Source organism: Triticum urartu, unplaced genomic scaffold, assembly GCF_003073215.2.
Source record: "Triticum urartu cultivar G1812 unplaced genomic scaffold, Tu2.1 TuUngrouped_contig_5, whole genome shotgun sequence".
Lineage (NCBI taxonomy): Eukaryota > Viridiplantae > Streptophyta > Magnoliopsida > Poales > Poaceae > Triticum > Triticum urartu.
The window spans coordinates 28,507-45,493 of NW_024115635.1; the positions used below are offsets into that span (position 1 = coordinate 28,507).

The window sequence follows — 16,987 nt, forward strand, 5'->3', positions numbered from 1 at the left end:
AGAAGGGGAAGAAGGTGCTCCCCTCAGGCTCCGGCTCGTCGGAGGCAAGCCGGAGCTCCGTCTTTCCCCACTCGTTGCTCTCTCCCACCGTCAGCAGGCGCACGGAGGCAAGGCTCTTCTTCTCCGTGACAGTGGGCGCCTCAAGAGCGGGCTCGTACCAAGCCAGAGCTGAGGAAGTCTTGACCTTGCGCGGCGCCATGGGCGGCTGATGCAGAGCAAGGCCGGAGCAGATCTGTAGGTAGCGGCGGCGAAGAGCGAGAAAGGGGATCTGGAGCGAGGAGAGGGAGAAGCCATGAAGGCAAACACTGCCTGCGCCAGCCTTTTGTCAAGTCAAGCAGTTGCTGATGCAACGTGGGGAAGCGGAGACGCCCACGTCCAATCATCCACCACGGTCTATCGAGGCCGCATGCTTTTGGGGCCCGCGGTGCTCCGAACTTGGCCCTTGGCTTCGCCGCAAAGCCAAGCCCGAGCGCACCTTGGGCCCGGGGGTTACTGTCGGTGTTCTGGGAACGGGGGTCCCCAAACTTGCCTGTCTGCGGCCCGCGGCATGGTTGAGCCAGCAGGCCGTACGGCCCATCTTCACCAGCAAGGCATCCAAGACCCTCGCGAGGGTCCAAGCCTCGCGAGGCGGACGACGCAAGACCTCCTCGGGAGTGGCCTAGTCGGGCAGGCACACGAGGAGCGGAGATATCAAGGCGGGGCAAACCTCACGAGACCCTCGTGACGTGAGCCATGACGCACGACACCAGGCGGGCGTCAGCGCGCGTAGCGTCCTTATTTCCTCTTTGGTGCTAAGGAGGCCAGCACATGCGAAGAGTACCGAGGCATCAGGCAAAGGTTGCCATATTGGTGCAACGAGACCAAGACCAGAAGGACGGCAAGACGGAGGTCGTCGTGGAGCACAAGACGGCGTCACCACAAAGCTTTTCGCAGGCGAAGACCACTTTTATCAGGATAGCTTGTACTAGTTGTCCCCCTTCGAATTAGCCCGCCATTGTTGGCTCCCTTCCCGCTCGATATTTGGGAAGAGGACCAGGGCCAATATAAATAGGACTAGCCATCACCTTAGTGAGAGAGGGATCATTCAGACCATCCACACACACAAGCTCACCGAGTTTAAGAACACCTCAACCTCAGAAGGGATCATTCAGGAGGGATCATTCAGGATTGATAGAAGGGAAATACTTCGTGCGCTCCCCAGTATTCGAACCTTAAGGGTTTGCCAAAATCCCACATCCAACACCGACCCTCAGTCGGGGGCGTATCGCGATTGCCAAATCAAATCCGCGATGGAAGAATCTGCGTCGGTTTCGCGTATGCGGGAGCTTGAACCGTTCACGGCGCCGTCGTTCGAGGAGTAGGGACGACTGCAGGGCCACCTGCGCGAGCACGATCGCCTCCGGAGGCGACGGAACAGGAAGTGTCCGCCTTCACCTTCGCGTTCGTGGGACGATTTCGGGCCCACAGAAGGGTATGTATGTCCCGCCCGCCTCAACAAGTTTTTTTTTGTAGATCAACGAGACAGGTTTATATTAGGTCACTGCTAGCTGTGGAGGCCTTCCTACATTAACCCCCTAAAGTTACTACTGATTGACCTAAATTAAAGACGGCAGCAATTTGGGTGCGATGCTAAAATTGATCATGCGATGTCGTGGGCTTGCGCATAGCAAAGGTAGATCTATTTAGAGCTAACGGAAGGTATCTCTGTTGAACTGAAGAGCTGCGGACTCTTCAGCATGAACGACAGCTTATGAGTCCATGACGATCGATGGAAATAAAACTGATAGAAACTTTAGACACAAGCCTTGTGAATTTTTCTTGTCATTCACTAATCGAGGAAGTCCTAAGGGATACAGTTAAAGATGCTGTACATAACATGCTAATGCGACCAAGTGAGTCACATCTAATCAGGCAATCACTGTTAATGAAAAATAATCTTTTTGGTGAATCTCCATGGTAAATAGACCATCAAAGATCAAAATTCAGTTAGCAATTTGCAGTTAACTTAATTTCTGTAAATGACAGTGCAAAGGTTGCCAAGTTGTTCTAAAAATGCTAAATAAATTTGCTAACAATAACTGCAAATGCAGACTAGTCAATCGTCAACATCTACTACAAAATTTAATTAAATTCAGTCTATGTAAGACCGAAGAAATTGAGTGAACACACTGTTCAAAAATTCAGGCAGGACAGTATCATAAATTTCAGTGTTTAAAAATCCAGTTACGGTTCAATGTTCAATATTTAGAGTTTACAAACTGTCGCTATGAGCCTATGACGACTGTCATTTATAGATGTTCAAAAATTCAGATAAGTGCTACTACCTCTCTCTTAGTTTATAGGGCGTGCGCGTATCCCTAGGTCGTCAATTTGACCAAACTAATACAATTCATATATTATAAAAAAATATACCAACATAAACTTCGGAGTTTCTACTTTCAAAAGATATAATTTTTGTGTTATATAGTTTATATTAGGGTGATAAAATTGGCAAACTAGGTATACATGCAGGACTTGTAAACCGAAACGAAGGTAGTAATGATTAAACGACTGCATGCAGTTCTCTTCATTATTTGCATCGGCACCAGGTAATCAACCGTCTACAAATTCAGACAAGTTACTCCAGCTGCATTTGATGATGCAGAAGGCGTGACACCGCCATCATGCGCCACGCCGGCCACGCTCTCCTCCACTACAACGCAGCTCTCTCTCATCATTTCATCACAAGTTCACAACCAGCTATCCTTCTGCGTGTGTGCTTCCTTGGTGACATGATGACATTGGCATGTGTAATTTCTGCAGGGCGACGAGTACGACGCCGTGAAGCCTCTGATGGCATCAACGGCGACCTTCAAGGAGCAGCTGTGGGCCCACATCAACTTTTGGGCCCGCAGCCGCAAGAGCAACAGGATCAAGCGCTTCTTCGCCGAGGTGCGCTACAAGCACGGCAATGCCGCCGTTGAAGTGTGCGTCGTCATCGGTAGGCGTCGATCGCCGTCTCTCGATTAGCTAGTTGCCTAGTTGGTTTAGTTTCTGATTCTCTAGTGTTTGATGACATGCGTGCACGCAGAGGAGCCGCTTGGCCGGCACAGGAAGAGCTGCGCGTTCTGTCCTGGCAGCTGGGACATTTTGCACCCTGCCGGGGTTCCCGTAAGTTCGTCCCTTTTTTTTTTAGATGGAACACTATATTCCATAGATCACACTGGTCCAGCCAAGATGCTGGCCACACGAACGTGTACATCGTCCGGCAGGTCCTTGGACCACCACTCCTGATCAACTTGGCGGCGAGCGCCATAAGCAGCTAAAGCGTGAGCTAGCTTGTTACATGCCCGTGGGGCAAAATTAAACGAAACAGAGTTGAAGTTCAGCCTTGCGAACGCACGTATCTCCCTGAAAAGGATGCCTTCAGGTGCCAGGTTTAATCCAGTACCATTCAGGGCGTTAACCAACTGTTAACAGTCCAATTCAACCTCGATGTCTGTCATACCCCAGCTGGACGCCGCCGCAAGTGCCATTGCGCACCCCTCTGCTTCAGCCCGTATCGCTGAAGCCACATGGCTCAAAAATCCTGCACCTGATCCTCGTACATCCCCAGCCTGATCCCGGATCGCGAAGCCACAGCCACCCCTGTCAAGATGTTCCATGAAGGCCCCATCGCAGTTTATTTTAAGTCGGTCTCCCTCGGGCTTTCTCCACTCCTGCACTGCTTGCTGTCCGGCATCAGTATGAGCTTCAGTACGAGATGGCTTGCACAGAGCTAGAGAATCAATAGCCCAATTAGTAATCTCGGCAGACAGGCTCTCCACAGGCACATTCTTCTCCCCAGCATTTGTTTTATTCCTCCAGTTCCACCATTTCCAAAGCAAGCATACAACCAGAACTTTTCTATCTTCCGGCAGTCGCAGCATTTCATGTGCATCCCTGCATTCGCAAAGTCTCTGTCGTAGTGCCTCTAGTTGAAGGGACCGCCATACCTTCTTAACCTGCTTGCATCTTGGAAACAAATGCGCCCCATCCTCGTCTAACCTCTTACAGCATACACACAGGATGTCGCAATCGACACCCCTCCGTTTCATGCTAAGTTTCAAATGTAGGCTGTTGTGTGCTAGTCGCCATATAAACTGCTGAATCTTTGGTTGACAAGGTATGCCCATATTTCCTTCCATTCCCAGCTGTTTGGTTGTGGATTCACACATTGTGGAAGACATGCATCCCTCCCCGAGACATAAACCTTGTAGGCAGACTTGACAGAGAACATTCCTTTGCTATCATAGTGCCATGCATAGAAATCATCGTGTTCCTCTCGGACCGGAGTAGCAAGTATGATTTTGGCCTCATCCTCTCTAAAAATATCCTTCACAAGCCTTTCATCCCAGCTTTGGGTGTCCGGATCCACCAGCTCGCAGACCCTCGTTAGTAAGCATCCCCCCTCCGTGTTGTTGGGGTTCTCACACCATCCCGAGCGAGCCAAGGGTCGGACCAGATTCTGGTCGAAGTACCATAGACCACCCTGTATACCAGCCCTTCTTTCAGTAGTGACACCCCCTTGAGAATTCTACGCCATGTGTATGAAATCCCCGCATGAGCTTCAGCTTCCAGAATGGATGACCATGGGAAATATCGAGCTTTCAATACCCGGGCACACAACGAGTCCGGTACTGTGAGCATACGCCAGGCCTGTCTTGCAAGCATGGCCATGTTGAATCCGTATATATCCTGAAACCCCATACCGCCATCCTTTTTCGTTAGCAAATCCCAACTTAGCCAATGCATCGTGTTGCTCTTCTCTTGCTTTGCCCACCAAAAGTGACATATCATGGTGCTTATTTCCTCACACAGCGTCTTGGTTAGATCAAAACAAGACATGGCGAAAGTTGGGATTGCTTGAGCGCAAGCTTTAATCAGGACATCCTTGCCCATCTTTGACAATAACCTTTCCTGCCACCCTTGGATCTTTTGCCAAATTCTCCCCTTTAAATATTCAAAAGTCTGTCTTCTCGCTTGTCCCACATAAACGGGTAGTCCTAAATATTTTTCTGTTCTTGCCTCAGCTCGTATGTGCAATGTATGCAGAACCTCATTTCTTTTCACCTGCCTAGTGTTCTTGCTGAACATTATAGACGACTTCTCATAATTCACAACCTGACCCGAGCACACCTCATATAGTTGTAGCAAATTTTGCAGTGACGTAGCACTCTCACGCGAAGCTTTAATAAGTACTAGCGAGTCATCTGCAAACAATAGATGGTTAAATCTCAGGACTGCATTGCAAATTCGGATCCCACTCAAGGATCCATCCACTTCCGCGGCATTCAACAGAGAGGAGAACCCCTCAGCACAAATCAGGAAGAGATATGGGGAAAGGGGGTCCCCCTGCCTCAACCCTCTTTGTGGGATGATTGTGTCAGTGCACTCCCCATTGACTTTGATCTTGTATGAGACTGACTTGACACACAACATGATCCTCTCAATCCACTGATCATTAAACCCCACCTTGTGCATCATCTTCTCAAGAAAGAGCCACTCAATCCGATCATATGCTTTACTCATATCAAGCTTAACCGCAACATGGCCATATTTACCTCCCCTTTTATTCTTCATATAGTGGGTGCACTCGTAGGCTAGTAAGATATTATCCGTGATCATTCTACCAGGAACGAAGGCACTCTAGTTCGGTGATATGATTTCTGGGAGGATTTGCTTCAACCTATTTTCAAGAACCTTTGAGACCAACTTGTAGACAACATTGCAAAGGCTAATCGGTCGAAGATCCTTCATACTCTCTGGGCTTTTAACTTTGGGGATCAGCACCACATACGTCTCATTCCACCCATCTGGCATAGGTCCACCATTCAACACAGCCAGAACCTCGGTCACAACATTGTCTCCAACAATGTCCCAACATCTCTTATAGAAGACCGAAGGCATGCCGTTCGGACCAGGCACTTTCAGATCTCCAATGCTCATCAATGCCTCAAAAACCTCCTCCCGTGCATACTCTCTCTGAAGAAGATAATTCATGGCTGGGGTGACGCGCGGGTGCACACAAGCCAGGAGCTCGTCGTGGCGATTTCCTGCATGGGAGGTAAAGAGCTTTGAAAAATAGTTAGTAACTTCTTCCTTCATCTCTTCCTCCCTCTCTACCACCCCGCCATCCTCCTTCCTAAGCCTCCTAATTCTATTCTTCCTTCTTCTCTCTAAAGCCGCTGCATGGAAAAACTTGGTATTTCGGTCCCCTCCTTTCATCCAATTAATATGTGCCCGTTGTTTCCAATAAGTTTCCAGTTGTTCCTCCAAGCGGCTTAGCTTGAACCGCAACATATGCTCTCGCCGGACTTGATCTTCACTTATGTTCTTCCTTCTAACCTCCTCGAGTTCCTTTTTTGTTCGGTGGATACACTTCTCTAGGTCTCCAAGTACGTTTTTGCTCCAGTCAAAAAGCTCCTTCATCACTCCCCTCATTGCGCCCGCCACCTCATTGCCCTCTACACTTCTTTCCCTCCCCCATGTATTCAGCACAATCTCCCAGAACCCCTCCTCCTCGACCCAGCCTGCTTCAAATCTTGGTGAACAAAACTGACTCGGCCCTCTTCTCACAGCTGCTGCCCCTGTTGTATCAATGATTATAGGCCTATGGTCTGAGTGTCGAGGATCGCCGTTGTTTACCCGGTAGGCTGTGAGCCGTTGGCACCATGATTGGGTAGCCACAGCCCTATCTAATCTCTCCCTTGTGTAATCTTTGGTTGTATGACTATTGTTTCTCCATGTGAAGACATCACCCGTGAACCCGAGATCCCCCAGCTCCAGTGCAGCCTTGAAACGGTCCATATACCTCTGGCTTCTAGGTGCTCCACCCTCCTTCTCCCATCCATGAAGAATTCCGTTGAAGTCCCCCGCGCAGATTCATGGCTTAGCATTTTGGTGTTCCAGATTTCTTAGCAGCCTCCACGTTTTCTCATTCTCATCCATTTTCGATTCCCCATACACTTCAGTAAACCACCACTTAAATCCATCTTCCTCCGTGATTTCAGCATCGATATGGTATTTGGACATGAACCCAATGACTCTTAGATTTATCTCCTTCCAGAACAGAGGAGTTAATTGCAGAAAACCACCACATTTGGGGTATCGTTTGCAGAAAACGACGAGGTCACTAATTTTTTGCAAGAAACACCGCACATTCAGTAAACCTTTTGCAAAAAACACTGATCGAGTGATTTAGATCGTTTGATCACTTTCTGACAAGTGGGGCCAAATTGTCGGGAGCTGACTTGGCAAAACATTTACATATACACCCTTAGATCTTAAAAATAAAAGAAATCAACCCCCTCCCCCTCCCTCGCGGACAGCAGCTCCTGTGCAGCGTCCACGGCGGGGACTTCGCGGAGGCAGCCGCCGGGATGCCGTCGCCGCGCCTCGGCCGTCTGCCAGGGATGCCCAGTGCCGCTCGACACCGTGGATGGGGGCCAACCTCCATGCGTGTCCCTAGGGTTATCTGTTGTGTTGGAGGAGCTCGCTCCCATGGATGCACGCGCCCAGGTGCCACCGGGGACTCGACGGATGTGACACAGCTGCGAGTTCGTCGGCTGCTCGAGGCACTTCGAGCTCGTCCCCCCGCCCCCCGAAAGGGAGGCGCCGGCGGCGAGGTCCGCGTGGATTGGGGTGGCAGATGCTCGGCGGATCGATCGATCCGCTCGATCTCTGGAGCTTGGTTGCTGGGCTTGAAGCGGATACGAAGGCAGGCGGCGTAGGGGCGACTAAGGACGCCCGAATCCGGTTGATGGAGGCGGTTGGCAGAGCTCCGGCCCCGGCGGGGGTCCTTGGATGCGGCCATGAGCAAGGAACCACCGGGAACAAGCTCCTCTGTACACGCCGGCCATGAGCTCGTACAGATGGTTGGTGGCTCCAGTGTACACGGGAGAAGGAGAAGATAACCTTATCCTTTGAATATTTTACGTTTTCATCCTTCACGTTTCTCTTATTTACAAAAAAGCCCCACTGTTCGTGTTTTTTTTTACGAAATCAGCTCCTTATTATCCGGCCCCACTGTCAGAAAGTGATCAAACGAGCTAAATCCCCCTATCAGTGCTTATTGCAAAAGGTTTACTGAATACGCGGTGGTTTTTGCAAAAAATAGTGACCTCGTGATTTTTTACAAACAATGTCCCAAATGTGGTGGTTTTGTGTAATTAACTCAAAACAGAGCTAACCCATCGCTTTGACCTTCATTGTTTTTCACCATCATGCAAGTCATATTCAGTTTCCATCTCAGCCATTCCAACCTTCGTTGCTATAAAAATAGAACATCGGGGTCTTCCTTCTTCTGGAGATCCAGAAGACCTTGAATTGCCGTGTCGTTCCCCAATTCCCGACAATTTCATGCTATTAGCATCATTGGTTACCGCAGGGCTGTTCCGGCAGCCCCGCGTTATATGAAGTGTTGTGCTTTTCCTCCTCCCCCAACAACACCTTGGCCCGACTCTTTTTCACTGTGATCTGCTCATCCACTTCCAGTCCTCTTCTTCTCTAGGCTCCTTCGGATCAGACTCCACTGTCTTCCCCCTCCCCTCCACCACCTTCTCCCCCTCACTGTGCACCTCCACCACTGCCATGTCTTCGTCTTCTCCCCTTTCTCCTTACCATCCACATCTTCCCCAAGTGCAAGCTGTCTCCTGCTATCCCCCTTCTCCTTGTCATTGCCCCCCGCGGAATATACCGCAGCCGCCTCCCGTATTCAGCTACCTCACCTTTTTTTAGCTTTTTCTGACAATCTCGATCACTGTGTCCCATGACACCACATGTGTAACAAAAGTCCGGCAGGAATTCATACTGAAAATGGCACCAAGACTTCTCCTCATCTTCCTTCCCCTTGCCCTTCTCCTTCACCTCCCGTAAGTTCATCCTTGGCAACGACAAGGACCGGATGGTGCAACGAATCCAGAGGCCAAAGTTCTCTAGTTACATTGGGATGCCGTTCACTTGCCGCCCGGGTCCCGACTCCCCCGGTGCTCCTCATCATGTCGGTCGGATATAAGTGAATAAATATTCGTAGTACATGTTTGTCCAGACGTGGTATGCCATCTTTGATATTGTTTCCTGGTAGTATTTGTGCATGCTAGAAGTAGCACGGACTTAATTTGGAGTGTTTTTATGTTTGTGTTTGCTGAACAATATGGTCATGCGTGAACCCCGAATTAAACAGCGTAATTAAACGAGCAGTGTTGCGATAGCAGTGGAATTACATTTTTACAGTAAGTTTAAGACTTGACTTCAAGTAAGCTACAAGCACGAGAACACTTCAACTAAGCTAGAAGCACTAGAACTACAGAAACTAAGACGCTGGTATGCTAGAAGCGCGAGAACTAGACGCTGGCACGAAGGAGAGTGATCCTTCATGCGAAAGGACACGCTAAACTCGAGCGGCCGGCGGCCGGCACCCGCAAACCACTGGCACGGCAGAGGCCTGCCTATGCGTCCTGCTTGTTGAGCCGCGCGGCCGCAGCCACGGACGCCGCTATCCCTCCCGGCCTCACCGTCTTGTCGTCCTTGTTTCGGGTCTCCGCCGAGGCCACCCTCCCCGCGTCGTCGGACTCCACCTCCTTGTCCGCAACCAGCTTCGCCGTCGCATTCCGCTCCTTGTGGGCAACCAGCTTCGCCGTCGCATTCTGCGTGCACGCAGGTCGACCATCAGGTTGACCATCGTCGTCAGTGACATCAAGGATTCAAGCATATGTGTACTGGTAGCGTCGATGTGCGGGACATACTACAGACATACCGAGAGCACGTCACCGAGCTTGGCCTTCTCCTCGTCGCGCGCGGCCCAGAGGTTGGCGTCGGCGGCCGACTGCGCCTGCGCGGCCAGATCCCCGGGGATATAGACGTCCTGCCCGGTGGCTCTCACTTTGGCCGCCTGGATGGCCGCCGCGTCGCTGTGCTCCACCGGCCTGTCTCCTGCAGCATAACCTGCCGCCTCCAGCGCCTCACCGATTGTCATCTTCGTATCGTCGCCAGCGGCTCCCCTAGCAGGGTCGGCACCATCCGGCGCGAGGTACTGGCCGACGACCTGCCCGGCGACGAACTCGGTGACGATGCGTCCGCCGGGGACGCGGGTCTCGGACACGGTGACGCCCTGCTCGGCTGTGGCGTCCGTGGCCTGGTCGTGGCCAACGACGCCCATGCGCTCGTTCCGCATGGCCGCGGACTGCATGGTGGCCGCTGGCCCGCCCTTGATCGTCTCCCCGAACACGAGGTTCTCCGCCGACTGCATCGTGGCCGCGTCCTGCGGCGCCACGGGCTTCTCCGCGAGGCCGCCGGTCACGGCCAGGAACACGTCGCCGTAGCGGACGGCGCCTCCTCCCTGTTCCTGGCTCTGCCCGCCGCCGTCCGCCTGGGCTTGGTCAGACGACGGCCTCCTCTGCTGCCCCTGGCTCATCTTAGCGAGAAGGCGTCTGGTTATCAGCCGCGTTGCCCCGAGCGTGATGGATCATGTGTGGTTATGGTGGTTATATACGGCGTGCGTGGGTGCTCATAGGGAGACAGGTGTGGGAGACGTGGAGGCGAAGCAGGGGAGGCGCGTCGTGGCTGTGCGGCGAGGTGGCGCGCGAGGAAGCGGCGGAGGATTAGACGGCACACGGCAGAGGCAACGTTGAGCGGCGCGCGCGTAGTCAGCAAAGCGGTGGCGCTTGTTCCGTTGTTCGTTTGCTCAGCGCGCAGCGTGTGTGTACAGTAATACTCCGTATATACTAAACTTAAACATGAAACACTTATTTTAGGACCAAGGAAGTACTCCAACGTAGTTATGTTAAAAAAAGTACAATGTAATTATGGAACGGATCCACCCAGTATGCATAACGAATGTTTTCTCTAGAAGTAAAATGTATGTGTACATAGTGCTTTTGTCCCGAGTCACTTTGTCACAGACAATATCCTAATTGCACATGAGAGTGTGCATGCGATGAAGAGAAGAAAGAAGGGGGTAATGCAGTTTGTGCCAATAATTGCATACGATGAAAAGTGAATGATCGTGTTGAGTGACATTACCTTGAGTCGATCATGTTGAAGTTGGGTTTTAGTCTCGAGGACGACGCATGCTGCAGGGGGCGAGTAGCACCAGGGAGGAGCAACGGCTACACCAACAGGCTCGGGAGAATGCTCGGGCGGGTCCTTCACTCTGATATGTTGCTCTTGAGGCTCCCAATGCTAGCTGTCTTGTGGGCGCGGATGTGGAGGTCCGTTGTGCTCATTGATCACAGCACGGTATATTGGAGACACGCTGCTTCGGCAGCTATCCCAGGTTGGCGGCCTCTAGCTTGCAATGGCTGGATTTGTCGTGTCCTTTTCGGCCCGATCTGGCGCTCCAGCGATCGAAGGCCTGGAGAAAACTCGGTCAGCGTCTGTGTTGCGAGCGGTTTGCGAGGTGACTCCCCGTCGAGATTGTGGTCTGCGGTTGTGATGGTCTAGGCAAGGCCTTTTGGTTTCCTGGGCTTGCATCGTCGGTGGTGCTCCGGCAAGATCTGTGCGATGCAACATGTGGTGTCTGTTATCTCTGAATCTGGCGGTGGTGTGTTGGGGGTGTCATCTCTGGCAAAGGTGCTTGGTTCTCCGAACAAAAGTCATGATGGACTTCGGTCGAGGCTAGTGGTGAACGATGCCTTCGGGTGTGATTTTCCTTGTTGAAGGCACCACCGAGGGAATCCGACACCTCTCCCGGGCTTGAGCTCTTGGCTCCTGGTGAAAATCGTGTATAATGGTGGCGCATATTGCATAATTATTTCTAAAATTATTCTTTGGAGTCAAGTACTATGATGGTAACACCGGGTTAGTCGTGGTGTGGTTGATTAGGAGAGGACGTCGATTGGGTAAGCAGGAGGTGTTGGTGGTGCATTCATTTGAGACTTGATGCTTGGTCGACGAGGTGAGTTGCCTGACAGCCCCCCACAAGTTGACGAGTTACGAACGGCATGTATTCGCTCTATCGGACATATTGTTCCTCTATGGTGTAGTCGAAATTTGGGGACATGTTTGTGGCAGCCCAGACTAATACGACGGTTTCGGTGTGCACTCTAATAGGGCAATCTCGCTCGAGTGCCCGACCAGGTGCGTTGTGGGGCGTTGGCCTTATGGCATCGTTGTATGTACTGTGATGCTTTAGGCCTAGGCTAGCCAGGCATTGTTGAGGCTTTCACTCGGTTTACCTCAAATATTCGAGTTGTCTATTTTCCTTTTCTTCCTTTTTGTCACTCGCTTTTATGCGGTGCCTTCCTCCTTTGGTGTTCTTCTAATATCCTTTTTAATCAGTGGATTTGGTAGTTCTTCTGCCAACATTAAAAAAATCATGATTTTAGAGTTAAAGGATGATTAAAATCGAACTACCAAGTGTGTGTATATATTGCATATATCGAAGACAAATTGTTTTTTTAAGAGGTCAATCTCTTAGGCAAGAAAAGCAACCCTTCTTTTTTTTTGTTTTTCTCTCTTTAAACTCATCTGTTAGTTTATGTGACATCATTAAGATAGCGAGTGTATAATCATCTGACATTTGTTTTTCATTTTGGTTCAAGTCGTACTTTTTTCCAATGTCCCATTGGCACGTGCATTTGTTTTTGTTTGTTTTGTTCGTAAAAAGTTAATCTGATGCCATTTGGCCTTCAGGTTAAATTCCATTTGGCCTCTGTTTTTAGCCCCCACCCCTGCTAGGTTTTCTGAACGTTCAACCCGCCCTATAGGGCCGGATTGCAACCCACTACCCAACCCCTAACCAGACTACATAAGAAGAAAAATGATGTCAACATTACCCACAACTGACCAAGATAAAACGTATCAAAGCAAAAAAACTTAAACAACATACTAAAATGGACAATGAAAGTTTGAATGTTAATATAGAACTCAAAATCCAAATAATAACTCAGGAATGACTCACAATGACAAGTGTACTGAAGCAAGAAATACTGCCAGTAAAAAATGTGCAAAGAAAAACAGTGACCATGCCAAAACTTACCTTGGCCTATAAAGAAACATGCTTCCTCCCACTTCAGTGTGGTGAAATATATGCCAGTGTCACTCTGCTCATGGTCATCCTCCCCACACTACCTGCAGAACTATAAAATGATGACAAAATTAGGATAGTCACATAGGCACTCGTATGTACTAGCAGTTTGAACTATGATATGCGCAATAACACTTAGAAAACATAGGAGCTGTGAAAAGGAAATGATAAATACAAAATATGAGCTTGCATGAAACATAAAATGTGCTTTATTGTAGGTTCCAGGTTCCACATTAAAAGAGCAACAAGCGGGCACACACTGAAAAGATAGAAAGAAGATAGGAGGGTTGCACATAAAAATAGAGAGGCGACTTTCTAAACCAACTAATGATTGATCCAAAAAAACTCAACACACCCCCTTAATGAGCTAGATCCATTTCTCAAAGAGCGTTGAGGACTACTATCATCTCCGAGTCGTCGCATATGCAAAAGCCTGAACTTGTTTGTTCTAAAAGTGCATAAGTCTCAGTATATATACGTTTGAGGAGAGGAGGGGCTGCCAAGAGGAGGGGAAGGACTCCCCTCCCCTTGCACCGGCCAAAGGGGGAAGGACTCCTTCCCCACCCCAATTCGGCCTCCCACTAAGGGAAAGGGGGCGCCATCTCCAGTTGGGCCTATGTGGCCCAACACTCCTTCCACCTCTTGGCCTTTTAAGGCACGTTGACATTAAATTAAATATAAAATCCTTCTAAAAATTATTAGAGCCTTTTATTATTAGTTTAACATCATCAAAAATATTTTCACCTATATATTATTTATAAGGAATATCTGTCAGGGAAAATATCATACAGAAACCAACATTCTGTGGAAACCGGTGAAAACCACGAGAAAAAAATGTTTTGAAGTTTCAAAAAATCTGAAAAAAATACGGGATGTTAAGAGGATGATGTTTTATTGCCACGCAAAATTTCAAATTGAAATACATTACGAGATGCGAGCTATGAAAAAGACAAAATCAGTGTTGAATAGTGTCGAACAGTAATGTCACTATTCAGGGCCGAATCTCTCTTTTTCATAGCTCATGTCCCGTAATGTGTTTCAACTTGAAATTTTACGTGACGATAAAACATCACCCTCTTAACATCCTGCATTTTTTTTCAGATTTTTCTGAAATATGGTTTCCTCGAAGTTTTCAATGAATATTGGTTTTCTTATGATATTCTCCCTATCCGATATTGCCTGATAAACTTCGAAACCTTTGCGGTGACCCCAGAAAGCTTTCGGTTCCTCTCGAAACTATTTCGAATATTCATGAAACAATTTCAAAAATATATTCTCATTATTCCTGTCCTACTAACACTTGGCAGATCATGATTACCTTAAACTTGTGACCCTGTAGGTTCGGTAAAACATAGACATGAACGGAACCCCTTGTTCAATGACCGATAGCGGAACCGTGGATGTCCATATCGATCCCTATGAATACATGAATGACTTTCGAGTGAACCTTTGGTTATCATGTCATGTTCGTTTTTCTTCACGATACTTCATAGCAACCTTAGATGTATCAGTATCCTTTTGAGTCATATACATGTTCACTATATCGTTATCCTCGTTACTGGTTTTGTTCTTCTTTCTTGTTGAAGTGTTTCGGCATTCCCGTGACATAGTCACCTATATCTGGCCAGACAATGATGGATGCATTCACACCGAGAGGGCCCTAAAAATATCTCTCCATTGTCGGGGGAGCAAATCTCACTCTTGAGTTATGTACTCCCTTATCAAACTTTCCGATGAACCTGTAAGTTGTCATTATGATCACTGTGTTACAGATGGCGTTTGAGCAACCCCAAAGTTCAATGCACGGTAAGAAGCGACTAAGATAATCATGGTCTAAGTAACTGAATCACATGCTTAACTCTTCATGTTATAACAATTGATTGTTACACTTAACAATATCCTAAGATCCAAAATTTGATCACCAATAACACTTAAGCCAGTCTTAGAGGCAAGACCGGTCATGGGAGTTTTCGTCAGAAATTTCGGCAGCATAACGCGTTGGGAACAAACACGTCCACGACGACACTACATTAGCTACCAATTTTTCTTGCTATAAAGGATGGATTAATACATGAGTGAAAATAAAATTCTACATGACACCAACAATTCACTTCTTTGAATAATCTTTACTCATAGACATGCAGGCTAGCAGCAATATTAGAACATTCCGATCAAGCGGAAGAATGAATAAGGCATGAAAATTTCTGAAATTTTTGAGCCGCAAATAAAAGGTGAATAAAACTTAACAAAAATAATAGCAACAACTCCTACAAGTGTCTAGAGGCTATCTTAAACATTCAAACTACTTAGAACCAAATGAATCCAACATACAAGCTCATTTCTTGGTCATCAACAGTAGCAAAATAAGCAAAATATAAACCATTAGAACAAAAACTAATTGGACCAATGAAGGAGTCACATACCTAGAAACAATTTGTCCGAAAAAAATCGAAAATTCGTATGTAGGAGCAAGAACACGAGTTAAGGACTGGACATGACTCTTTCTGGAGGTAGGAGAAGGCAATGAGCATGGAAACTAAGTGAGTGGGGTCCTGTGGACCCCAGAAGGCACCTGGGCCGGCTACTTTGTGGACAACAGGTGCACCCCTTGGGTGTGTCCAATGCCAAAAATCCTAATTATTTTTGGAAAATTCATGTTAAAATTTTACAACATTCTGAGCATTTTTATTTTTAGATTATTTTTTATTGAATAGATAATTCACAAAACAGAATAAACATGGCATTCTATTATATTAAACTAAAGGATTTTCTATTCCTGTGCCCCTCATTGCTTAGTCCTCCTTAGTTTTGCCCAAGCCAACTCTTTTTCTCACTTTTCCACTCCACCATGTCACTCACCCTCACCAATGCCCAAATGAAGGTTTGCTGTTGGTCAAGGGAGTTGAGTATTACTCGGCGTTGTTACTGATGTGTGAGACACACCGTGTCAGGTGGCGCTCTCATAGTCGGCCGTGTGTGTGCCCGCATGCATGAGTAGTCATATCGGAGCTTTCACACATGAGGATTATGCACCGCGCGGTTTCTCATACCAGGAGTCGCGTCGCCGGCGTACATGCCAGGCGCCTATTAATGCTTCTTTTTATAGCCGCGCATGGCGGACCGGCGTTCACCCACTCCTATCCCAATCCCCTCGCCGGCCCATAAGCCTTCTTCGTCGTGTGCCTTCACCAAACCCTAACCGTCTCCTCTTCCGCAGCCGCGGCAATGGCCAACCACGATGGTGGGGCGGGAAGCAGCAGCCGGGGACAATGTCGTGCGCTGTTCATTTCCGGCATGCCGCTCACCCTCCGAGTCGACAAAGCGTCGTTCCCTCCCGCTGCGATGTCATGGTGCTGCCGGACACGCGTGTGCCGGTCGGATGGCACCTGAGCGTCGGGGGAGCTCGCGGTGGAGCATGTCCCTACCGTCAGCATGACGGCCATGTCGCGGGCAATACACATGTTTCTGCAAAGCCTGCCGCCGAAAGAGAGTGCATTTTCTATCATGCACGGTATATACCGTGCATTGTCTACAGGGTGGGAAAGATATCATAGTGCACTAATCACCTGTTGTACGTCTCACTTCTGTCAGATGGTCAGTTTATGTGTCAGCCTTTTTGTAAATATAAATAATGTCCTGTCATTTGCATGCCTCCCCTATCCCCTTGCGACTCTATCACAGAAATCTATGTAACTGTTTAGATGCTTAATATCTTCTGAAATAAAAGTTTATTTTATATTCTATTTAGACGAATGTTTTTATACAAATAGTATATTTTAAACAAGACTTGTAGAAAACTGATCTATGTACCATATTGAGCTTCTGTGCCCATCAAATTGATCTATAGAAAACTTGATGGAACTTGGTACATAGTTTTTTTACAGTTTCGTAAGTTCTTGCCATGTTTCAGACTCAAATTTTAAAACTTGTCAAAATATATTC

At 48.3% G+C, this 16,987-nt stretch overlaps 1 protein-coding gene across 2 annotated transcripts; it reads right to left on the reverse strand.

Moving 5' to 3' along the window:
• Nucleotides 1-9,197: 9,197 nt before the first annotated feature.
• On the reverse strand, nt 9,198-10,495 carry LOC125528621 (late embryogenesis abundant protein D-34-like). 2 transcript variants are annotated; one of them, XM_048693068.1, is made up of 2 exons: nt 9,776-10,495; nt 9,198-9,629 (listed from the first exon to the last, which is right to left on the reverse strand). In XM_048693068.1, the coding sequence occupies exons 1-2, from the start codon at nt 10,430-10,432 to the stop codon at nt 9,468-9,470; spliced, it is 819 nt and encodes a 272-aa protein (XP_048549025.1). In that variant the 5' UTR covers nt 10,433-10,495; the 3' UTR covers nt 9,198-9,467. The 2 variants fall into 2 exon arrangements, with proteins under 2 accessions (XP_048549025.1, XP_048549024.1); XM_048693067.1 differs by having other exon boundaries at nt 9,198-9,665; nt 9,776-10,494.
• Between the last annotated feature and the right edge of the window lie 6,492 nt (nt 10,496-16,987).

What these genes read in the sequence shown, in the direction of transcription:
- LOC125528621 (XM_048693067.1), bottom strand. Translation starts at nt 10,432, where the DNA reads ATGAGCCAGGGGCAGCAGAGGAGGCCGTCGTCTGACCAAGCCCAGGCG. An exon ending in AGCTCGGTGACGTGCTCTCG is followed by an intron (nt 9,666 to 9,775) that starts GTATGTCTGTAG and finishes GCGTGCACGCAG; the next exon opens with AATGCGACGGCGAAGCTGGT.